The sequence below is a fragment of the Notechis scutatus genome, chromosome 3 (genome assembly GCF_049901735.1).
Source record: "Notechis scutatus isolate UNSWTSFEM ecotype Mainland chromosome 3, rNotScu1.2, whole genome shotgun sequence".
Classification (NCBI taxonomy): domain Eukaryota; kingdom Metazoa; phylum Chordata; class Lepidosauria; order Squamata; family Elapidae; genus Notechis; species Notechis scutatus.
The window spans coordinates 88,703,169-88,728,529 of NC_142011.1; the positions used below are offsets into that span (position 1 = coordinate 88,703,169).

General features: G+C 38.4%; 1 protein-coding gene across 4 annotated transcripts in view; it reads right to left on the reverse strand.

The window, feature by feature from the left end:
* The window catches only part of DPH5 (diphthamide biosynthesis 5), a 37,809-nt gene that overhangs the window by 3,396 nt on the left and 9,052 nt on the right, over positions 1-25,361 (reverse strand). For all 4 annotated transcript variants that reach the window (XM_087960742.1, XM_026671792.2, XM_087960741.1 and 1 more), the window contains 3 exons: positions 23,698-23,806; positions 6,375-6,495; positions 1,051-1,090 (listed from right to left, as the gene is read on the reverse strand). In XM_087960742.1, the coding sequence (XP_087816868.1) occupies positions 1,051-1,090; positions 6,375-6,495; positions 23,698-23,806 (270 nt within the window). The remainder of the gene's footprint in view (positions 1-1,050; positions 1,091-6,374; positions 6,496-23,697; positions 23,807-25,361) is intronic.

Below are 25,361 nucleotides of genomic sequence, written 5' to 3' on the forward strand. Positions count from 1 at the left end.
CAATTTTTCACTAGAGGTATTTAAAAAGAGACTGAACAGCCATCTTGTCAGAAGTGATCTAGTGCAGGGTCCCCAACCGCCGGTCCGCGGACGGTCCGGGCAGCGGAACAAGCCTTACTGGGCCGCTGGTTGCTGGGCGCCGCCATCTTTTTTGGTAAAAAAGCAATTTTCGTCAAAAAGATGGCGGCGCCAGCGCTCGGTGAGCTTTTCCGGGTAGAAAGCCATTTCTACCGAAAAGCTCACCAGCACTGGCGCTGCCATTTTTGACGAAAAAATCGCTTCGGTGACATCACGGAAGTGATTTTCGTAAAAAAATGGCGGCCCAGCTGACTACCGGAACCAGGCCGCGGCGCCAGCTGGCGCGGAACCGGGCGGCGTCGAAAAGGTTGGGGATCCCTGATCTAGTGTATCTTGCACAGTGCAAGAGTTGGACTCAATATTCCTTAAGACCACGTCCAACTTGATGTTATGAAAGCCAACAGTACTGTCTCTTGGACACCAATTCCTGGTGGTGCTTCCTGAGGCACAGTAGATGGTGTTTCATCCTACAATGTGGTCACACTGTTGTGAAGAAGTCTAAACTGTTCAAAGCTGTGGCAAGCCTCCTGGGAAATGGATGCAACCAGAAGTCAGGTCTCCGCATTTCAGAAAAGCCGAGAATGGATTGCAGCATTGTTTCTGATTGTGCAAAGGCTTTCAACTGTGCTCAGCTGATGAGAAAAAGAAATATTTGCAAACCAATTTTGGGATCTTTGAAAAAGGTCTGAGTGCGTCTTTATTCCAGATTCCCTTCAAATATTTAAACCTAATACTTGTAGAAATACACTTGAGAGGATTTCAGTGGATTTTAGTTATGATTTAACTTTGCTATTCATCTGTCCCATAACCCAGAGTACGAATGATCACAATTCCTTTCCATCTCCTGCATTAATTATGTATGTATGTAATACTATAGATTCCTATAATAGTTATTCTATTTTCAAGTGCTAAACTAGCTACATACTCTTCACGGACACACGCTCATAATCAACACATAGCAACATAGCTTACCTCATGAGGTTCTCCACTGACTGCTCTTTCACTTTAATATCTGCAGAAAAAACGTTAAGTGTTATACACTGGAATATTTTTTTATAAAACTAAGAGTCAATATTTTATTTTAACCTTGCATATGATACAGAAATATGTCCATAGACTGTCCTCTCTAACTTATTGCTGCACATCTTACAATCTCTATTCAAAAAAATGTTTTTTTAAAAAATAGGACTAATTTCAGCCAGCCAGTACCATTATATTCATTGCTCTATTGCATTGTCCAATATCATTTTGTTGCTGTATAGCATATTCTTTGTCTTTGGGGCTGCTTTAGACTGTACTATATGTGTGTGAGGCGGAAAGGACTTTTTTAATATTCCACATTTATTATTTTTATAAATAACTCAAGTGTTAAAGGTTAGAGTTAGGATTAGAGTTATATAAATAAATATATAAATAAATTAAATAAAACAAACAATTCCAGAGTATCTCTATTTGATATTAGTACATAACAAGCAATTATTTTCACAAACTGGTTTGTATTCAGGATTCAGGCCATGTCCTTCAATTGCTCCAAGGAGTCCTAATCATTTTTTCTCCTTCCCGGTTATCTCTTTAGGGGTCTCAACAAGCATTCTGTAGCTATTGAGCAGATTGTGTTCTTTTGAGATGCTTTTGCTGGACTTTTTTCCTCAGACTTCTTCCACTACTGACACTGATACATCCTTCTTATGTGTTTGGATTGGCTTCATAAGGTCCACTCTTCGAGGATGAATTGCTGCTAGTATCTAACTCAGCTCGTAAGACACAGTCCATTTTTCATAATTAAAAAGATTTCTTTTTGCATTAGATCTAAGTACCAATCTTAATTGAAGTCTGTTAGGTAGACATCAACTTTAATAAGTTCAAGCTGTACCATCTGGAACCAAATGTGTGTTTATAGGATTCAAGGCAATCAATAACATACTTGACATTTTTCATCTTATCTTCTAGAAGAAAAACATATTGGGTGTCATACTTCCTTCAGATCATTAGTTACTGAACTTTATACCCTATTAAGCCTAAGCAGTATGAATGAGCTTTGAGGAGGAGCCATGGATGCAAATATAAGTGTTCTTTTATTTCCATCAGCAGCCTGCCTCTTGGCCAGTGAGACCCACTTTAGCAGGATAAAATCTGCAATTGTAGACATTGCATTCACCTCCAATTGTTTATGAATATAATTCAAAGGGCTAGTATTATCAGGAGCAAGCAATCAGATCCATTTGTGAGGGGTTCAAATCAGAAACTTTATTGTGTTCTATGTATAATCCATGAGTCTCCACAAACTGCTTGGAACTTAGATGGGGGTCAGGCTTATGCCTTTGGGGCTGTGTGAGGACTCAAGACTAGTTCCCTGCTTGACTCCTCCTCCCTGCCTGGCTGGGAGTTTTCCAATGACCTCTACAACCCTCTGGACTCAACTCCTAGGTATTTTAGGAATTACCTGAACCTGCCTAACCTGTGCACTCCAATCAGAGAGAGAACGCCTCTGGCTCCCCCACTCCAAGTAGGGCAGGGGCAGATTTGCTCAGTGGCCTCATTCCCCCATTCCTTTGGAATGGCTGCCCCCGTTTCCATCCCCAAGGTTAAAAGTAGCATTATGTTGTGTTGGATTACAATGGGCTATTTATGGTAGCTTTATCCAATTGCTTGTGAGTGAGATTACTGTTTCATGGCTTTTTATTGGGAGCCTCCCAAAGTTATGTTATGTGATGGTAAACACATAATGAATTAAACAACATTCCAGGTTTGTTTGTTTTTTTTGTAAGAATGGAATTGCCCTCCCTTTATATTTTAGTGCCATTTATTTCCAGTGTTTATTTTATTCTAGTCATTTGAACTCTGGATCAAATTCATTTTCCATATACAGTCAATGACTTCATAATTGCACTTTAATTTTTAAACAGCTTTTCACACTTCTTCACATATCAACATTCCTGACATGGAACTTTTGCTATGATAAAGTGAATTAATGACTTCATACACTAAGCTAAGCCAGAATACACTTGGATCTTGATGTGAGGGCCAAGCAGCTATAATTTGCACACCAGGCTTCCAGCTGAGCACTTCATGTGAACCCAGCCAATTGTGATTGATTTACAAATGGATATCCTAGAACGGCTTGGCATTCTGTGCACAGATAATAAAATGCTGAAGTAATGTTCCTCAATATTTTAACACAGAGGCGTCTTTCTTTGTTGTGTGTCTGTGTGTGTTTATGAGAAACAAACCATACCCCATGGGCTGATTCAATCTTCCCTAATCTTTTGCCCTTTGGATGATTGGGAATCGATACACCTGAGGGAACTAGGGAAGAACACATGTAGTAGATAAAATGGAAGCAAGCTGAGAATGGAAGTATTAAGAAAGGAGAGTGGGAGAGAAGCCGGACAGAGCATTGTTCAAAACATAACAGGCTGATGTGTATACAGAAAGACTGTAACATCTTCTTTCATTCAGCATTAATCACAGAGAAGAAACACAATTTTAAATCTCTCTAGCTCTCTGAAAATGCAAATGGCCAACATCTGTGCAGTTTCAATAGTTACATAGCCGCTGCAACATTTCAATAATTAAGGAACAATTCCAGTCAACTCCCCAATGTATAAATTATCTCCAGACCAATTTCTGCAGCAGTCATGTTGACTGATTATATGCTGGCAAAATTCAGTTCTTTCCAAAACATGCAGAGAAATTGCTTTTGGACTTAGAGGTTTTGGGATATAATGCTGGAACTCCTGGCTTGTAATCAAGAAAAGCAACCGAGGTCATAAGACCGTTGGCTGCTTGCAAGAACTCAGAACCAACCTACGATCACTGAAAAGGCTACGATTAAATCAACCATAGTATTTAAAGAACACTGAATGAGCTAATTACATCAGTCCAATTTCCATCTGATAACAATTCCATGTGTGATTGTTTGGCTCTGTAGAATGTCTCTCGCTTACATGTTAAATCCAATTTTGCCTGAAAAGACTGGTGCAATTTTTTGAAAAAATTGTGCCTAGCTACAAAACCTTTTGGGCCGCTCCCTTTTCTGCAGGCCATGATTGATTCTAATTTTAAGAAAATAACGGGAATATCAGAAATAATGTGTATTTTTTGTTCTCTCTCTACAGTATATGCAGTGGTGGTATTCTACCAGTAGCTCCGATGATCATTTGTGACCGAACCGCTTTCCCCCAACGATCAGCTGCTGGGCGCTCCCACCTACCCCACCTCTATACTGACCTTTATTTCCTGCTTTTCAACCTCAGTGGCTTCACGCGGCACAGCTGATTGCCGTGCGTCAGCTGTTTTACACACAGGGCTTGCAGCAGGTGAGTTGCAAGCTCTGTGCGTGTGCAAAGCGCACACTCACACTGACCAGTAGGAAAACTTTTTGAAACCCACCACTGAGTAGATGATGCTAATCTCTATATATCATATTACTGTTAAAACTCAGAAGCAGGATCAGTAAGTAGCTTAGCAATTCCAGTTAAAGGGATGGCCTTACTAAAACTTTTATTTTAATCATTTTAAAGACATTCTAGGATCAGCTCCCTAATAACGGGAGCACATTTGTGCAACCCTCTTAACTGTAATTTAAAACTTCTCACAGTGTAATTCTGGGGCAATTTAAAACTCCTGACTCTGCAATATTCAGTCATTATTCAGACTCAAGTGTCTTTGCAAACTCAGTGCTAGATAAAACATTTCTTAAAATTAGGGAATGAGTGGGTGGGGAGACTTAGACTTCTATTTCTTCCAAATGTTAAGAGAACACTGCAATTGATGACTATACAGGCCAATGTATATTATGTAAGTCGAGCAATAATCTTTTCCCATCCCACTGTAGTAAGCTTTAGATGAAAATTTCCATTCAGAAACAAAATCTGAAATAAAATCTACCCTGGGGCAAATGTAAGGGGAAGGCTAGGCAAATGCTATTTTTGGCTTACACTATTTTTCAGTAAATAGGAAAGTATCTGGCTTGCTTAGATTTTAAAAAAAATCTATTCAATATAATACTTTCCTTTTAGTATCATGAAATGGTACATGCCCAGAAAAAATATTGCAAATATATTAAATACACACATAAATCAATGATGCTAATCTAGGAATCACTGACATGAATTTGGATTTTTTTTTAGAAACACTGTTGGCCAAGGATGGAGTTTCATTTAGACTGGCAATAACATATATAGTTTTGGTACCTTTGTACTAAATTCTATTATGGGGGTAAAGAGAGCCAAATTCATATTCCACTATCCTAATTCACTGTGTCTAAATGAACATTTCTATGACCAAAGCCATTTGGGATGGACTAACAGAGGGTGCTGGATCAGAAAGGTTCCAAAACAGATCAGATGATAGAAATTAGGTGGCCCTTTCTTAAGCTACTTCTTCCTGCAGCAGAAGCCAGCAGTTATTTTGCCAGACTGCAAAACCAGCCAGCCCACTGCCTCAGGTACAACCAGCCAATAAGAGCTTATTTTTTAAAAAAGTTTTATTTTAATATCAAGGATAAAAATATCTGCATTATGCTATTGGCTACAGTATGTATAATACTATACCATAATATTATACATATTATAGACAGTAATATAATATACAGTATAGTATACTGGCTGCATTATATTATTCTAGTTTCATGATTATGTCTGCATTTGCATGCTTATCCAGGAATTAAATCAACTATGGTTTATTAAATTAACCCAATTTTCTGGATTTGTACAATATCATGAGCTATACATTAACCAGGGACCCTAGCCCCTCAATTGTTTTGAGGCTTGATGCTCTTTCCTTTCCTTGTTTAATATTTACATGAAATGGCTGAGGGAGATCACCCATCTGTTTGGGATCTCGACATATGTGGATGATACCCAGATATATATCTTTATCCTGACTCAATCAAGTTGATGTTCTCAAGGTCCTGTCCCAATGTCTGAAAAGTGTGTGAAACTGGATGGAGAGAAGAGACTCAAACTTAATCCTGAGAGGACTGAATGACTGAAGATACTGGGGCCCCATAATCTTGGATTCGCAGATGACAGCTGTGGCCAAGAAGGCCTTTACACAAGCACATCTTCTTATTTCATCAGAAAGGATGAATTATTGAATTATTCACAAAAGTACAGTAGTTCGAATTGATGAAGCATGATAATAGACAGCATGTTTATGACAAACGTGTAGTGCAAAAATTCTGGATGGTGTATGAGCCATTAAAAAAGACATCCAACAATTGCTTGAATTCTTAAAATCTCACAATGATATCACATCTAAATAAATAAATACCAGATGCAAATGTTTCTTACCAAGTAAGCATAGTGTGTGCATTCCATTTTTTCTGTTTTTTATAATTTTGTCAAAAAAACTCTCAGGCTTCCACGTGTCTGTCCAGAATACAATAGAAACTGTTTCTCCAAAGTTATAGAGCTATAAAGAAGGGGAGAAAGAGAGGAAAGAAACTGGTTATAAACATTCAGTATTATGGGACTTTTCAAATGTACCAGAATAATTGAATTATACTTATTTTTACATGTCAAAGGCATTGAAGTACATTGGCCAGAGATGTTTTTGAAAATTAGTTCTATACATGTCCTGGAAGTGCTCCAATTTCTTCTTTGCCTATGATTGCTATTTTAAAATGGTATAGCTACATAACTACAGAGTCTCAATGCAAAGTACGGTAGTAGTTTGGATTAACACCAGAGAGAATTCGGCTCAAATCTATTCTCACACAACGAACCTCTGTGATCACTTTGGGTCAGTCACTATGTCTCAACCTAACCAACCTCACAGGGTTTTCCTACAGAGAAAAAGAAGGAATTGCTATACTAGATGCTATTTGGTTTGTCAGACCCATCAAAAATTAGTTACTGAGTGGGACTTCCGGAGGAAATATGGCGAATGGAAGACAGCTGTTCAAAAGCGAAATTGGCAACCATGTCAAAGGCCCAGTTGGGCAGGTCAGTTCCTTGGAACCTTTCCAGAGAAGAGAGCAACAACGTGTGCTCTGAAGCCTGCCTCTCACAAGGAGACTATAGACAGTGATTTTCCATTGTTTTAAGCAATGGGAGATGATGGGACTAATCATTTTGCATGTTGGAGTCTTTTAAATGACACTAAGTTCACAAACTTCTTTTTTTAAAATCACTTTCATAAATTGCCTGTTAGCCATCTTAACAGTATTAGAGACCTTCAAAAGGACAAAGTTGAAGTTTCCATCAGTTGAGTTTTTCTTCAACTCTAAACAAAAGCAAAATTAATTACAAGTTTAAGAATTTACAGAACCTGAAATAAACAGCAGAGGTTAAGTTAGTTTTTGATTTAAGAATGGATCAAATGGATTAAGTACCCAGATAAATTATAATATTGACTTTTACTGAAAGATGTTGGTATTAACTATTAAAAAAAACAACTTCTTGTGGGAAATGCTATTCTGGTTATTGCAAGTCGTAATAAAAGATAAGTGATATTTTAGAAACTGGACACTAGAGGGGACTAAAGATTTTAAGCAGAACAAAAAAAAAATACAAACTTGATGTCATTTAATACTGAGACTTGCAAAATGACACCAAATGTTATCAGAGATTTTAAAGTAGATTTTTGAAAAATGAAATCAAAGGTTAGTGATTACAATATCAACACTTTCAGTGATAAAGTCCGTTTCTATGGACAGACTACATGTAAAAAATGTTAATAAAGAAAGTGACCAATGTGGAACAAATTTTATCTGAGAAAATAAAGTAGGGGAGATGGAACTACAAATGACAGTCCAAGATAATGATTTGGAACGTTCCAAACACTTTACTAGACATACAAACTTTGACAAACTTTTAAAAATTAAACATAAATGATAAACCAAGCGAATGACCTGGATAATGTTTTCTTGTTGGATTTACAAAAGAGGCTTTAAGCCTTGGAAAGTCTATGCAATGAGATAACAAAGAATTGAAAATAAATCAAATCCTACGATAATATTTGATTGAATTAACAATTAAGATAGTGAGAAGTAAAAGGGAAAATATAAAGTTGGTTTATTTGATCAAGGTTAAAATAAGAAATGGGATATGGGATGAACAAATATCTGATTAGGGATTCTTCATTTTCTTTTTCTTTCTTTTTCTTTTTTCTTGCACTTTTTATTATTTTTTCCATTCCATTTTCTTTCTCTAAATTTAATGTGTATTAGCTTTTACTATTGTAATTAGTAAAAGCTAATACACATTAAATTTAGAGAAAAAAATAGAATGGAAAGAAAGAATAAAAAGTTCAGGGAAAAAGCTGAAGAAAAAGTAAGTGAACAATGAAGAAAAAGAAAGGAGATATATATAAGGAAGTGACTTGCAACCTTGACCACAAGTAGAAACAAATTTAATAGCTCTTCAGATCCATAAACAGGTATCTCTTTATCTCATATTCCATTCCTTACAACGGGATTACATTAAAATTCTTAATAAAAGAATAACATTAAAATTCTTAATAATTTTTTTTTTTTTTAAAAAAAAACTAAGTACATTTGAAGGTGGAATAAGTTCTAAAGCAGGCACTGGGTAACTACTAACAGGTTATGCAAGTACACTGCTTTGCTTTGTATGCTTTGAATTTAATGTAGGAAAATCTGCTTCCTTGTAAGAGTGGATCTCTACCCCTCGTTGTGCAATTTAAGTTTTTTTTTTTTTTTTAAAAACTCACTAAGACATTATTAGGAACCAAATCTGCAATCTATACATTATTATAATACAGGATGTTAGTAATATTCATTGATCTTGTTTATTTAAATAATATTGGCTCCCATATCACAGACACCTTATGAAAAGCATGATAAGAGATATAAACTGCAATAACAACAACATAAACAACTGCATTAGAAATCCAAACATAACACAAACTTTCCAGCCATTAAAATATTAAAAGGATTAACAATGTGGAAGAGACACCATGAGATGAAGAGATAATTAAGAAGATACTAGACCAGGGGTCTCCAACCTTGACAACTTTAAGCCTGGAGGACTTCAACTCCCAGAATCCCCCAGCCAGCTTTGCTTAAAGTTGCTAAGGTTTGACTTAAAGTTGCTAAGGTTGGAGACCCCTGTACTAGACTATGCAGAAATGGATAGGTTGACATTGAAAATTAAATGAAAGAAGACACAGAATACTATCAAACACCATGGAATCTAAAGGTGTGAAGATTAAGAATATAATCAGTTCTGTTAAGCAAATTAAATATCCAGCTAACACGTTGTTTATTAAGCACTAAGAAATGTAATTAATACAAAATCAATAAAATTTAACATTTTAAAATATGTGGAAGAGGGAAGAAGCGGCTGTAAGGATGGAAAAACAAGAGAAAACAAGTCCTATTTCTGAATGGGTATTCAAGAGACAACTTTAGCTATGCAAGCGTATCATAATGCATGAAGAAGTAGCAGTACTCATTGCAGTAGCCAGGTACAAGACGACGCTGCTCAAACAGAAAAACCTAGGTAAAACACTTATGGAAGAAGCAAAACTCCTTCTCTACGCAGGAGACAACTTACAACCATTCAAAGTTACAATGGCACTGAAAAAACGAACTGATTCTTGACACTTACAACTAGCGCAGCTGGGATTCAAAACTTTTTACTACCAGTTATGTGGGTGTGGCTTGGTGGTCATGGCTTGGTGGGCGTGGCAGGGGAAGGATACTGTAAAATCTCCATCTCTCCCCACCCCACTAACCTGCTTTCCAGCTCCGTTCTCCCATGCAGGGCAACAAAAGAAGGCTCGGCCGATCAGTTGGGACTCAGGAGACAGAGAATTGATGGGAGCAGGGCCAGTCAGAGGTGGTATTCCAAACTACTCATAATTTCCGCTACCCGTTCTGCAGAACTGGTCAGAACCTGCTGAATAGCACCTCTGGTGCAGTATCCCCGCGGTCACATGATCAACATTTGGGCACTTGGCAATCAGCATGCATTAATGATAGTTGTAGCATTTGGGGCCATGTTATTATTATCTCTGCGATCTTCCAAGCTGGCTTCTGACAAGCCAAGTCAATGGGGAAAGTCGGATTTGTTTAACAATCGGGGCAATTCACTTGAACAACCGTGGCAAAAACAGAAAATAAAAATCAGGTGCAACTCATTTAACATCTGCCTCTGGAAGTTTCAGCCATACCTGTGGACGTAAGTCGAGGACTATCGGTACTGAATTAGTCCTTTAGGGAAGTTTCACCGCCCTCATTTTATCACATTTTTACAGTTCAAGTCTGCCCCATCATTTATTCATTCATTCATTTATTCATTCCGCAGCCCATCTCCTCTCTACGGCGACTCCGGGTGGCTTACAGATGTTAAAAGACACATAGACAAACAATTAATTATTTGAATGATTAAACATAATTAAGATGATTAAGGTACTAAAACTAAGCAAAATAAAAATCCTTGCTTTGTGCAAGAAGTCCAATATGCAGTTTCCTGGACAAACCATGCTCGAGAAGAAGGACCCTTATCGAAGGGCATGTTTTTGCAATGTGCCAATGTTATTAGGATTTGGGAAAATCATAATTTGATTTAGAGAGAAGACTGTGAAGCGAATCCAGCTTCCTTCGTTGACTTTGCTGGTTAAAAAGCCGCCCGGGAAGGCTTGCAAATGGAGATCACATGACCCTGGGACAATGCTGTCATGCCCGTTGGAGACTGACTCCGAGGGAGAGGAGGAACAGCCGACAGGGAGTGGAAGTGTGGCTCCGGAGGTTGTGGAGGAGGCTGGGGAAGGGTAGAGGCCGGCTGGGCAGTCAGATGAAGACTCAGGCCCATCCCCTCTCAATCCTAGGGCACGCAGGGAGGAGAGGATAAGGGAGAAATGTGATGGCGTGGTCTTCAGGGGAGGAAAGGGCCTTGATCCTCTTCATGGGCTGCAGCTGTGAGAACTGGTTAAAAGGACGGACATGCGTATGGGTCAGTGCTGGAAACAAAGTGTGGAAATATCTCTAGTCTGTCGTTCCTGAGTTTGACGTCTTTCCAAGTGTGTGTTCTGATATCTGTGGATGTCTTCAAGCCCTTATCTTCCCTGGTTCCCTTAATTGCTTCAGTGTGGTTTGTGTTGTTTTTACTCTTTATAATTTATAGGCATTTTTAGTTTAAACGCCATTTCTTCCTTTTTGTAACTGCTTGTGGGGGAGTTTTTTGTATCCAGTCAAGGATATTTGGAGCTTTGAAGCAAAGCGAAGGAATAAAAGGGGCTTCACCTGTTTTTGTGACTATGTTTATTTTGTATCCCACCCTGGGATGCAAACCATCATATATACCAGTTGCCAAGGACCGACATTTTGATCATATGGTCATGGTGATGCTGCAATGGTTGTAACCATGAGGACCAGTCATAAGTAAGTTTTTTTCAGTGTTGCTGTAACTTCAAATGGTTGCCAAATGAATGATTATCAACTGAGGTCTACCTATATTCAGAGATTGAAGACATGATGTTATTTGTGATTTATGAACAAGTTGTTTACAAACTCAAATCACATAGACAATTCACAATGAAATACAGGTAGTCTTTGACTTACAACAGTTCATTTAGTGGACATTCGAAGTTACAACGAACAAATGAAAAAAGCGACTTATGACCATTTGTCACACTTATGACCACTGCAGCATCCCCATGGTCACGAGATTTACATTCGTATGCTTGACAACTGACTCATATTTTGTCAATGGAGAAACCAGATTCACTTCACAATGGTGTTACTAATATAAATACTGTAGTGACTCACTTAACAAATGTGGCGAGAAAAGTTGTATAATTGGGGGAGGGGTATCTTAAACAACTTCCAAACAAGGAACAGCAAGTCTAGGAGAAAAGAAAAACACCACTGAGTTGTAAGATGCTGCTCCTACAGACAGCCCATCTATAGCTCCTATAGCAGCTCCTATAGACACCTAAAGCATTGCTGGATACATCTCTACAGACTCCAGAACTGTCCCCAGGTGCGTAGCTTTGCATTCTTGCCAACACTTTTACTTTTCCTCCTGGCAACAGAGGATAAGGGGATTGCACAGAGGGAGACAGGAAACGGGGAGGAATTGAATGGAAGGGAGAATGGATGGATGAGCTGGGATGAAAGGAGGCGGGGCCACTTTTGCCTCAAGGCCTAACTCCTTTGTCTGAGGCCTTATCCGCTACAGCCAGAATGCAGCTCAACTACTTTGCCTGGAAGATATACAGCCCTCCACCCTCAAACATTTTCACACCCTTTCTTTGCCTTGCAATGAGCTAAATGAACTGGGTTTTGCACAAAACAGTTTGCTTCATTCACACTGCTAGAACAGTGTGCTCTGCAAGTGGTTCTTGGAATAGTACATATTTGGGTAAGTTGAACAACAATGAGCAATCCAGATTTGTGTGTTTCACAACCCCAAATGCCCTGCCGGGAACTTGAGAAAAGAAAAAAGGTTACTCAAGTTGGAGGGAAAGATCAAAATGCAACTTTTTAACTCTTCAACGCTTCTCAAAGTACTTGGTGTTGCTTCCCCTACCCCGCTGTAAGAGTAGCTTTTAAAAAAGGAGCTGATTTATTGTTGGGATTCATGCAGCTCTTTTCTACACCCAGCTCAATTGGTAAGGAAGAAATTAACACATTTTCAAGGTGTGGCCCAAACATTTGGGCAGAGAATTAAGAGTGGAAAGGAAAATGAAAACAAGAGAGATGTCCATAATTCATAAATATAATGAAGAAGGCAAAAGAAGAATGGGACGACAGAGAATGAGGTGGCTGGATGGAGTCACTGAAGCAGTCGGCGTGAGCTTAAATGGACTCCGGGGGATGGTAGAGGACAGGAAGGCCTGGAGGAACGTTGTCCATGGGTTCACGATGGGTCAGACACGACTTCACGACTTACAACAACAACAGTAGTGTCAGCTGGGAAAACAAGTCAAAGGGAATGGCTGAAAAGAACTGTACATTCTTAAATATTACACTTCAATAAGAGCTAGCTTGGTGTAATGGTTAGGCACCAGGCTAGAAACCACAAGACTGTGAGTTTTAAGATTTCTTAGGCATCAAGGCAAGTCAAGGCAAGAAGCAACAGGTGGAAGCAAGTTGAAGAAAGATCCAACCTGGAACTAAGGAAAAATTTCCTGACAGTGAGAGCAATTAACCAATGTAACAGCTTGCTTCCCGGAGTTGTGGATGCTCAAGAAAAGATTGGACAGCTATTCGTCTGGGATGGAATGAGGTCCCCTGTCTTGAGTAGGGGATTAGAATAGAAGACTTCTAAAACCCTTTCCAGCCATATAATTCTATGATCTTATCAACAAATTCTGTAAGGACTCGTCTGGGCAGTTGCCAGGAGTCAACGCTAATTCAAGGGCACCAAAAAATAATAATGTGATTAAGCAAGAACAAATGTGCAAAGAATGTAGAACAGTTCTTTTTTGAGCTAGATGTTCTGCTCAGGTATTCTTCCCACCTGTAGGACCAATACATGCAAGCTAAATTGAGAATGTACCCCATGGCTCTACACCAGAATGACCTGATGGACTTTTAATTTATCAGAGAGTAACAGGGAAGCAAACCTAACCACAATCTAGACATATTTTCAGAGAAGTTCCACTGAACATGTTGGAATATATTATTCGTATGAATCTCTCTCTTTCTCTCTATCTGTTTCCTATCTCATGCCCTTGTTCTTGAAATCACCTATGAGAATAAATAATGACCACTGAGTAAACATGTGTAGAAAGCAAAGACTACAACCTTGACATAGAGAGGACTGACCCTTTTTTAAGTTAAATTACTTAAACAATTAAATTTATATGCCAACCACTTCACTGATCTGTCAAGCAACTCTTTAACAAGGAGTTAGTGAAACATAGCTTGAGTCCAAACCAAGAAGGTATGTGTAAAGAAATTTTGGGTTGACCCCTCTCCCCGCTTGCAGTTCAGAGTGAGTGTAAGAAAGGAACAAGACAAAGCATAATCAGACTTGCAAAATTCTGTTACAATGGCTCATCTTATTTAAGAGTAGATTTAGGCTTTCATGGAGACTGTTCTTGGTTTGGTTTACATCACAGATCTTACACTATATGCTATTGTAATGGGAACAATTCTTCAGGGATTAAATTATTCAAACTCGAGTCTAAGAGGGGAGAAAAAACCCATATTTTATATATAGATAAGAGATGGTGGGTTGAAATACTGCCTCAGCTATGATGCTTTCTTATATGAATTTAATCCTAAAGGACTTCATAGAATAGTTAAAAACTCCTTATGTGACTCTTCAAATAGAACTTGACAGTGTAAAGTTTTGCAGCCAACTCTTTGACGGAAATAGATAGTTCAGCACTTGAAATTCCACAGCAAAAGGGCAATGACGAAAAAAGATGAATTAAACGCATGGAAAATATAGATTCCAGCTATAGCTTTGTTCACATAAGATCAGTGATGCCACACATCTGCCTTCAGTTGGAGTAGCATTTTATTTAGTAATCTGAAATGCTCCCTGATACACTGATATAGATTTGGGGCCTTTAAAACCAGGTAAAAGATAATAATTATAACCAAGGCAGCTTTATCATTTTAATTTCCAGGTCAAATAGAGCTCTGATTTTTTTAAAATCAGTAGACAGTTTTTTTTTTTTAAAAAAAACAAGTTTTATTAATTTTTAAAACACACAAATTATCATTATTCATTACATGTTTAAACCTTTTTCCCTTGTAAATTTAACAAGTCAGATAAATTATGATTCTGTTTTAAACCATTTCCATATAATATACCAAAACCTCTTATTCAATTTCTCTTTACTTCTCTTTACTCTTATTCAATATCATTATTATTATTTCATCTGTTTCTTTCTGACTTAGTTACCATTATTCTCATTCTATATTTCTACAAGTTTTTACCAATTCTCCCCCAAAAAGACATATACACACAACACACAAAACATAAAAAATATCTTTTGGAAAGTAACTTGGACCCAGGTGTCTCTCTCTTCATGGACTTCAATTATATTCATGCTCATCTTACATATCATTACTTATTTTATTTACCATTCTAAGCCTTCTATATTAACTTCTCCACATATTTCACACTTCTTAATTCTACCTTAATTAATCATCTTAGTTTAAATCATTATATTTGTATCTTTTGTCCATTTTTTATCATCCCTTTGTCTCATCCCTTATGAAAAAAAGAAAATCAGTTTCTCCTGAAATCATTAATCAGAGTATGATGCCTTTCTATCTCCCCCTAAGTTAATCAAATTAATCTTTAAAATAATATCTAATACCCAATCAGATTTTGCTTGGTACATTCTATCTAACTAATACATCCAACACAATTAAGTTCATAATTAGAGAATAAATCCAAATATTAAAAAGAAATACTATAATAAAAATTTTATAATAACATCAATACCATAATTTTATTAAACTCTTTAATTAAAACAATATTCTAAACCTCTCCTATTATTAAGTTTTAAAACCAATCATTTTTAAACATTTTAACATTTTAATCTCTTATCAACTCTTAAACCATTGCAATACTACCATCTCATCTTATGTACCTTGCAAAATCTTTTTTTTTTAAAAAAATTATACTTTATCCATTATCCATAAAAATTCCTTTTTTCCATTTAATTTCAAAACGTTGTAGCTTTTCTCCACCTTTTCCCTTTCTTTCTTTTCCCAACAAACCTTTCTTACCCCCTTCTTCTAGCCTCTGCCTTACCGGCTTCCCTTCTCTGTCGTATTTCTTTTCCCTTTGTTTACAATCATCATATTGGTTTTGCACTTTATTTTTCCCTTTCTTAAATGTTTTTTAGATCTTAAGTCCTTAAATCCTTTAGTTTTCTTCTTTTCTCTTCTTTTCTTTTCTTTCTCTCTTCCTTTTTTCTGGATCAAATTCTGAGATTCATTAAAGATGGCTCCTTCCTTTCTTTCTTGTTCCTCTGCTGTCTTCATCTGTTGTAATTTTTGTTGATAATTAGTAAGCGCCATTTCTAAGAAAAGGAAAGCTTCTTCCACACCATTTCTTAGTTCCTCAACAGAAAGAGCCATTATAAATCTTTTCTTTTCTTTTCTCCTTCTTTCTTCTTACAACAACCAGAATATTCAAAAGAAAATAAAAAAGATAAAACAGTCCCAAAGTTATCAATCAGTCCAAACCAAGGCAGAGTTCTCACTTTCTCCTTCTGGGGTAATATCAATCAAAGAGAAAGAAAGTCCAAATCTGTTTAAAGTCTTGTTACAATATATTCTAGTCTTCAAATCCTTAAGGCATCTGCTCCAACAAATCTTAGCATACAAATATTTTCTTTTAATCCTCTCTCTTCCCACTCATCGCTTAAAACCAATTTCCACCTAAAAATAGGTTTCTTAATATCCAGTTATTTATTCCGTAGGAAAAGAGGGAAAGCTATCCTTTCAGCACCTTCAAGCAGCCGCTTTTTTCCTCTTCTGGCAGGTATTATTCAGAAAATCATACTTTTCAGGAATTTTATTAAATATGTCTTAGAGTCCTAGGAGCCAAGAAAAACTTTCTCCTCTCAATCACTTTCTCCACTTCCTCCTGCGCATTCTTACCCGGCTGCCAGCTTCTTTGTGGTGGCCATTACGGACCGCCGCTGCACCGTCCTGGGAAAGGGGGTTCTGCCGGCCAGGGAGGGGTCTGCAGCACCCCCAAACCCTTCTCCGGATCCCCTACCTTCAGCTGCCCCTGCAGGGCAGCCAGCTCCGCACCGGCTGGGTCGGAGCCCCAAAAATGGCTAGCGCGGCAGGGATCGCAGCCGCAAATCCCTGCAGCTCGCGGTCGGACAAACCGGAAGTCCCCAGTAGACAGTTTTAAGATGTCCCTAATTTGCAGGTAGTTGTCATGGAGAAATTCTGTCTACACCGTAACCCGGAGATGACAATGATTTGACGGCACATAATCACTCGAATTTGCAGGTATGATTGCAAATATCTTCATATCCAAAAAGCTGATGTCAGAAAGTTTAATTCGCAGTTGTTTACTTTTGGCTTTAGACGAATTCCACATATTGCATCTATTGCACTAAGCATTATACAAACCTACAGATTTCCTAGACATGTCCGAGTGCCCTTTATCTACGTTGCATGCATTTGTTACTAGAAACATGCTGTAAAAACCATGTTTCCAGCAGTAGCTCTAAAAACTGCCCTTCATTACCGGCTTTTACCATAGGTGGGCACATCTAAACCACAAATTCTGCAGCCAGATGAAACTAAAAGGATCCCATTGTGTCTGTCAAAAGCTATCTAAAAAGTAAATCCTCATATAGAGGATTCTTGGTGACCGCTCAGGCAGAACTCCGCTGGAAAGCTGCCAAACCCACAGTATTTGTTAGAAATAGTGTATGAATTTTTTTTGCCCAGGCAGCTTTGCTGGTAGAGGTTGAAGTAGTGAAAGAGTAGGTTTCAGTACATGTTAATTATGAGGTCTGAGTTGAGTTGGGCATTTATGACATGTAAATTGTTTCTATTTTCAGAAAGGAATTTGGGTGTCATTAAATTAAGAAACATCTTGGTGCTACTAATGCAAACTGTAGAATGATCTTCAGATGACAACATCTGAGAAACGATGAAGTGAAGTTAGATAACATTGTGGTAGAATTCAGCCTCGGTTTCATCTGCTAAAGTGGGGGTGATTTAAAGCCTATGGTATGTTGCCTTAGGCAATGAGATGGATACCATATAAATTTAATAAACGAATAAAGAGATGACTAAAACAGGTGAGGGGATGTCCCGCTTGCTCGTTGTTCACAGTTTTCTATCCGAAATAACGCTCCTCTATTTTAATATTTCACCATTCAACAAAAAAAATGACCACATATTGCTACTGTTATTTCTTGCTGTATCCCCAAGCTTAGGATATCAAATACAGTAGAGTATGTATGGTGTTACGGATAGTCCTTGACTTATGACTAGTTGTTTAAGAAAGTTACAATGGCCTTGGAAAAGGTGCTTTATGGCCCATAAGGCACTTCTGGCCATTGTAAAACATCATGTCTCTCTCACAGATACACACACACATCTCCCATGGTTACATGACTGCATTTTAGATGCTTGGCAATCAGTTCATATGTATGACCAGTTACAGCATCCCACAGTCACATGGCTGCGATTTGGGATGGTTTTTTTGCAAGTTGGGAGATTGGATTCATTTAATAAACTTGTGATTCATTTAATGACTGTGTGATTTGGACTTGCAATTCTGCAACTGAGTTACCGACTGCTGTAAAAAAAAACAGTTGAAAAATCAGGGTCCAGTTCTACAGGTGCCTTGACTTACAACTGCAATGACTACAGCTGAAATTCCAGTCTAGCATGTGTGACGATCTCCTGCACATCTCCTTTAAGTCCTTTAGTACAGGCAGTCCTCGACTTACAACAGTTCATTTAGTGACCGTTCAAAGTTACAACGGCACTGAAAAAAGTGACTTATGACCATTTTCCACCACATCTGTAGCATCCCCATGATCATGTGATCAAGAGCATCCCAGAAAAATGGCTCCCTTAATGACTGTAGATTTGCTTAACGACCATCACAAAAAAAAAACCTGTAAAATTGGGTCAGTCATGTGATGATGTGCTTAATGACTGGCAATGACTTACGATTAATTCCTGGCTCAATTGCAAGAGTAAATCGAGGATTACCTATATTTTAGATTCTTTTCATTTTTTTGATTTTTCGTAAAGGTGGTAACTGGAAAGATGGTATGTTGGAAAATGCCCATTATTAAAATCACGTTTCTTTACAAGAATACCCTTGAATCCCACACATGGAGATAGACATTGAAAATAAATATGTTTAGTTGGCTGGAACAAATATTTCACTTGAAAGTTAGCTGGGAATTCAGGCAGCAACATTGCCGGTTTTTTAATCTGGTAAACGGGCTTTTGGGCACTGGCCACATCTTCATGACAGCCCATTTGTGACAAGTGTCCTCAAGAGGCTCCTTGCAATTTATGTATATTCACCAGCTTGGAAAAAAATTGCCTTCTCCTAAACTGAAATAAAGAATAGGATACAAGTGGAGTAATACATGCATTTACTATGACAATACTCATATACTATTGTTACACATTCCTGCATCTTTACAAGCAATTTTGATTTCTTCAAGCTGCCCAGTGAGGAATAGAACAAAGGGACTGATAATATGTTGAAAGGTAAAAAAGAGGACACAGGGCCAGGATAGCAGAAGGCAGTTTCATGCCTGCTATTATGTCAAGTGAGTGAGTCAACACCACAACCCATTTTGTGATGATACAGAACTCTCAAGGGAGAATGAGCATTCCAATTTACTGAGAGAGCCCTGAGCATAAGACCTATTTTTTTTTTTTCAAACTTGGCAGTTTTTAAAATATGTGAACTTCAACTTTCAGAATTCTCCAGCCAGCATGCTCACAGGGGAATTCTGGGAGTTAAGTCCCATTTATCTCAAAGTGGCCAAGGTTGAATAACACTGATATGGACTGTACACCTTTGCAAGCGGAAATTAACGCAGATAGATGTTTCGTAGAGGAGAAAAAGAGCACCAATGTAGGGCTGCCGTTGCTAGGATCAGCCACGTGTTAATGTAACATACGTTCTCATGGCAACTGTAGAAATTAAACCGTGTTGGGGTTTCCTAACCATGATTGTTTAAGTCCAAATCTCACTACATAACAGCCATAAAAAAAGTTTTCAGAAATAACCATGCCCTTCTCAGTTCTGTAGACCTTTTAAAACAAGAAATGAAAAAAAAGGATGCACGTTCACAGGCCATAATGCAATAGCTTGAGAGAAATCATGAAGTAACCTTTTCAAAACCAAGTGTCTATTTTTGTGGCATCCTTTCCCAGCATGGCTGCTGCATTCGGCTGTAAGAACGGTCAGTGCATTTCTCCAGGTCATCTTTAAGCATTCATGGTTCCCATTTTCAGTGAGGGTCAAGAACAGTGTTTCTTAACCTTGGCAACTTCAATTCCCAGAATTCCCATGCTGGGGAACAACAACAATCTAGATAGTTTAGTTTTTAACTATCTAGCTTGTTGTTGTTTCCCAGCATGAGAATTCTATCTAAATTAATCAAACCCCCGATTAGGGGTCACAAAAAATAAGACCTTTATCATTCCATAAATAAACAGAAGTTTCCAACAATCTGATTCAGTTTTTAAGTATTTGGGGACAAACACATAAATAATTATCATCTGCTGCAGAGAAAGAGATGGAAGTAGATCCTCCTCTCTGCTCTCCAAAGAGATCAGATGCTTCCAATTGTGCCTGCCTCTAAATCATCCCCACCCCACTGGATCATTGTAAGATACTGACAATTGAATAGGTACAAGAATTTGGAGTAGAAACTCCATCACTCCCACCTAATCAGATCGCTGGGAGCTTGTAACTACCTAAATCAAATAGAGGAGTGATTCTGTGAAAATGTTGATGGGATATTTCAGTATAATCCAAAGCAGAGAGTTGAATTTTCGAATGAGATCTATAAAAATAAATGAACATGAACTCACAGAGAAAGAACTGCACTAAACTTCTCTTGATCCATTTAAACGAATGAATAGAGAATCAAATGAGAATTACTAGTAAGGGACAATTTCAGCTCTGTATAGCGTGCATAACTTTAACTTGGCCTTTTAATTCAGGGGTCTCCAACCTTGGCAACTTTAAGCCTGGAGGACTTCAACTCCCAGAATTCCCCAGCCAACTGGCTGGGGAATTCTGGGAGTTGAAATCTACTAGGCTTAAAGTTGCCAAGGAAGGAGACCCACCCCCCTATTTTAATCTACAAGTGGTACATGTATGAAGGAATTAACACGTGGTTTTAAAACTTTTGCTAGTTCAAAGCTATCAACTCCTTGACCTCAACTCTATAATACCAAAGTGCTTTTTAAATGTTATTTTGCACAAATCATGACAGAAAGTCACGAGATTAAAATCTGTTCACCCCATCTCGTTTGAAAGGACTGTAATCGTCAGCCATAAAGGTATATACTGCAACATGCTTTTCAGTATATAAGACACTTTTTCGTTTCTGTGTACAGGTAGTCTTCGAACTTACGACCATACCTGAGCCCAGATTTACGCTTGTATGTCAAGGCAGTCGTTAAACGGGTCAGCATGTCATCACATGTTGATTTTTACAGTCATTTTTGCAGCAATTGTTAAACAAATTCATGTTTTCCAATAGGCTGGAAACAAATGCTCCAAAGCAGCAGAAAATGCCAAGCAGGGAGTGTATGACTGTTGGAACGGTGGAATTAGGTCATAAATCCATTTTGAAGGGTCCATCACAACTTCAAATGGTTGGTAAATGACCTGTCATTAAGTGAGGACTAGCTGTAATAGCGGCCACTTTCAAGTACTCATGAAGCACAAGGCATGCCTTTTTTCCCCCCTACAAGCTCCTGTGCAACTGACTTCAAACTGGCTTCCCCCAATCATGCTGGCAAAACTGTTAAAATTGGAACTCCAAATGTCATTTGCTTAGACATCTGCTGCTCTCCAACAAGGCAGAATTACATCATAGGCTTCAGTGCACCCTCCTCTGTAAGCCCTTTTTTTTTTTTTTTAAGGCAAAGGTGTTTCCTGTTTTTCATCACTGAAGTATGAGCCTCTGCATCAAGATCAGTCTTTAATACAGGCGCATATAAGCATGAGCTCTTGTTTTGGGAAGTGCAAAAAAAAAAAAGATGGGAGGGAGGAACGCAAGGTTCTCCAAGTTTTGTTGGGCTCCAGCTCTCTTAACCCCCAGCTAAAAGGATCAAAGGTCTGAAATGATGGGATTTAAATTTACATGCTGCAAAATAAGGTTAAGGAGAGCCAGTTGGATCTAGTAGTTAAGGCACCAGGCTAGAAAGCGGGAGATCATGACTAAGTCATTGGGGGGGAGCCAGATTCACGCCACTGTGTTGCATGCTTAACGGCAACAATTAGCTTAATAACTGGGTCAAAAGGTCATAAAACCACGCACAAGTCCCTTAAACGCCCTTGCTTAGCAACAGAAATTCTAATCCCAGTTGTCACCATAAGTCAAGGACTACCTGATATCTTCCCCTTATCAGAGGTATCCATTTATAATTCTGATAAGTCTGTTTAGTCCAGGGGAGAAGCAATGTCATTGAAAAGTGGTACATAAAATAGAAATAAAACAAGAGGAAAAATACACGGATCCAAAATTAGGATTATGCCTTTTAGATTAAGGGTTTTATCCTCAAGGTCTATGGGAAAAGTACCATCCATGCTTATCTTTTCCATTAGGGGGTAAAAAGGAAGACTTTACTGTTTAGAAGTTCAGTTATACAGCTGGTCCTCAACTTACAACTGTAATGGAGGTTGAAATTTCTGTCATAAATTATGATGATTGTTAAGTCAAAGAACCCACATGACCAGAGCTGATTTTATAACTTCTTTTGGTGGTGGTTGTTAAGTGAATGTTGTGGTTAGGAAATGAATGCCATAGTTATTAAACAAATAATGTATTCCTATGGGCGTTTTTTTTGTCAGAAACCAGCTGAAAAGGCCAGAAACTGAAAAAAAAAATGTCAAAAATTATGGTCATGTGACCTTAGAACACTCAACCAACTGTAAAGCTGAACCAGCTGCCAAGTGGCCAAAATGTGGCCGTGTTAATCTATGGGAATGGATGGATGGGTTATACATCAAAAGTCTAGAACCAGGTCTTAAGTAGCTTTTAGGAGGTCTGTCATCACTTTAAATCAGGGGTCGCCAACCTTTTGGACCTCAGGGACCACCAAACTCATAATTTTAAATCCCAGGGACCACTAACCGGTTCTGTGGGCATGGCCTAATTTGTGGGTGTGGCTTGGTGGTCATGTGATTGGCTGGGCATGGCTTGTATGTAAATATTATAAATATTTATATAAATATTGAATAAATATTGAATTTTATAAAAAGAGCAACTTTTACCCAAAATCAGGCAAAGCAGGCAGGCAGATTGAGTTGCTCACAGAATCATTCAGTGATCTATCTGCCATCGGCTAGCTCAGTCTGTCACATAAAATTTGCTTGCCATGAGTCTGCACTGAATAATAGAACCTTCAGTCCTAAGAGAGGTTCGTCTGTGCTTAAAAGCAGAGCCAAATATCTAAAGACTAGCCAGAAAGCAAGAAATCCAACCATTTTCTGCTTCCTAACTAATCTAAATCTCCCGGCACAGCAGAACAGCTGATGGTCAGAAAAATAGCAATTTAACAGGCAAGTTTGCTGGGTAAGGAGTGAGTGGGTGGGGAGGGTTCCCACGGGCCATGTGGGCGGTGCAGCCTTGTGCTTCTGCATAGCCTGGATTAATTGCTTGGGGGGGGGTGCTCTGGGGGTGAGATTTCTCTATGGCCCACCACAATTTTCTAGCAGCTCACCACAGACCGGCCCACCGGTTGGCGACTGCTGCTTTAAACAGTTGCCAAGTAACCAGTTGTAAGGTGAGGACTACCCAGAGTATGTTATTTTACAGTACTTTGAGAAAAAGGGGGGGGAAAAGGAAGAGAAGGGAAGGAGGAAGGATCACAACTGATTCTGAAACACAAGCCTGTTACCATCTGCCCTCTGCAACCTCCCTTATGAAGAAAAGACAAAGCTATGGTTTTTTTAAGAACAGAATGCCTGAACTCAAGAAATATACCTGTAGACCACAACAGCCAACAGCATTCAATATGGAAGCATTGTGGACCACTCTGTAGGGAATTCCCAACTTCACAGCCCGGAGAACAAGGTCACTATGTGTAGTTGCCCTACAATTTAAAAAAAAAAAGTGAGTTATGAAACGTGGCTGCCTACTGGATAATTTTCTGTAGCACTGCAATTATGTAATAACAGCAATAACCAAAATGTTGTCTTCCCTAATAACTCTTTCCAAAACATAAAGCTATCTTGTTTCCCAATTCAAATGCAGAATTTTGTATATCTATTGTTTACGCCCATTTCCAAACACCCTCGTTCTGTTCCTATTCTTCAAGCACCATTGTGTATTTGATTGCAATCCGTGGCCTGCTTCAAATCTACACACCTTCAGACCTCATGGCACCTTGTACAATATGGAGATGGGATGATAATTATCCCAAAAGGAAAGTTAACATATGCAGTCAATATAATTGTTCTCCCGAACTGCATCAGAATACAAAATAACAGAGTTGGAAGGGACCTTATAGGTCATCTAGTCCAACCCCCTCCTTCTCAAGCAGGAGACCCTATAGCATTTCTGACAAGGGGCTACTCAGTCTCTTCTTGAAAGCTTCCAGTGATGAAGCACTCACAACTTCTGAAGGCAAGCTGTTCCATTGGTTGATGGTTCTCACTGTCAGGAAATTCAGGGATCATTCAATATCATTAAGGAAATTCATTCAATCTATGTATTTGATGTAATGCAGTTGAAGAAGAAACAAAATCAAGAAGTTTTTTTCCTGCCACATTTTAACTCCCTCCCCCCAGCCCCAGTTGTACTCAAAGAAAGTTGCAAAACCTGTAAAGCCTTTGATTCAGTGGTACACGACAAACTACTCCTAAAACTAAATCTTACGGTATCTCTGGACACCATCATAACTGGATAGAAGCATTCTTGTCAAACAGACAACAAATGGTCAAAATTGGGAGCGTCCTATCAAATTCTGTACCTGTCAACAGTGATGTCCCCCAAGGCAGTGTTCTAGGACCAACTCTTTTCATACTCTACATAAATGACCTCTGTGATCATATTAAGAGCAAATGTGTTCTCTTCGCTGATGCAAAGCTGTTCAATACCACAGACAATACTGCTACCCTTCAAAAAGATCTTGACTATGTATCAGAATGGTCAAGCAAATGGCAACTTCAAGTCTCAACAAATAAATGCTCTGTCCTACATATTGGCAAAAAAAAATCAGAAAATAAAATACAGGCTGAATAGTCAAGACCTTGTTGATGATCCAAACTCTGTCATGGACCTTGGAGTACTCATCTCTAATGATCTAAGTGCTAGAGCCCACTGTAACTACATAGCCAAAAAGGCGTTAAGAGTTGTTAACCTAATCTTACGTAGCTTTTTTTCTGGTAATATTACACTACTAACTAGAACATACAAAACATTTGCTAGACCAATACTCGAATACAGCTCATCAGTCTGGAACCCACATTACGTATCTGATATTAAAACAGTTGAGAAAGTCCAGAAATATTTCACAAGAAGAGTTCTACACTCCTCTACTCGTTGCAGAATACCTTATGCCACCAGACTTGAAATTCTAGACCTAGAAAACCTAGAACTACGCCGCCTTCAGTCCAATCTAAGTATAGTATATAAAATTATATATT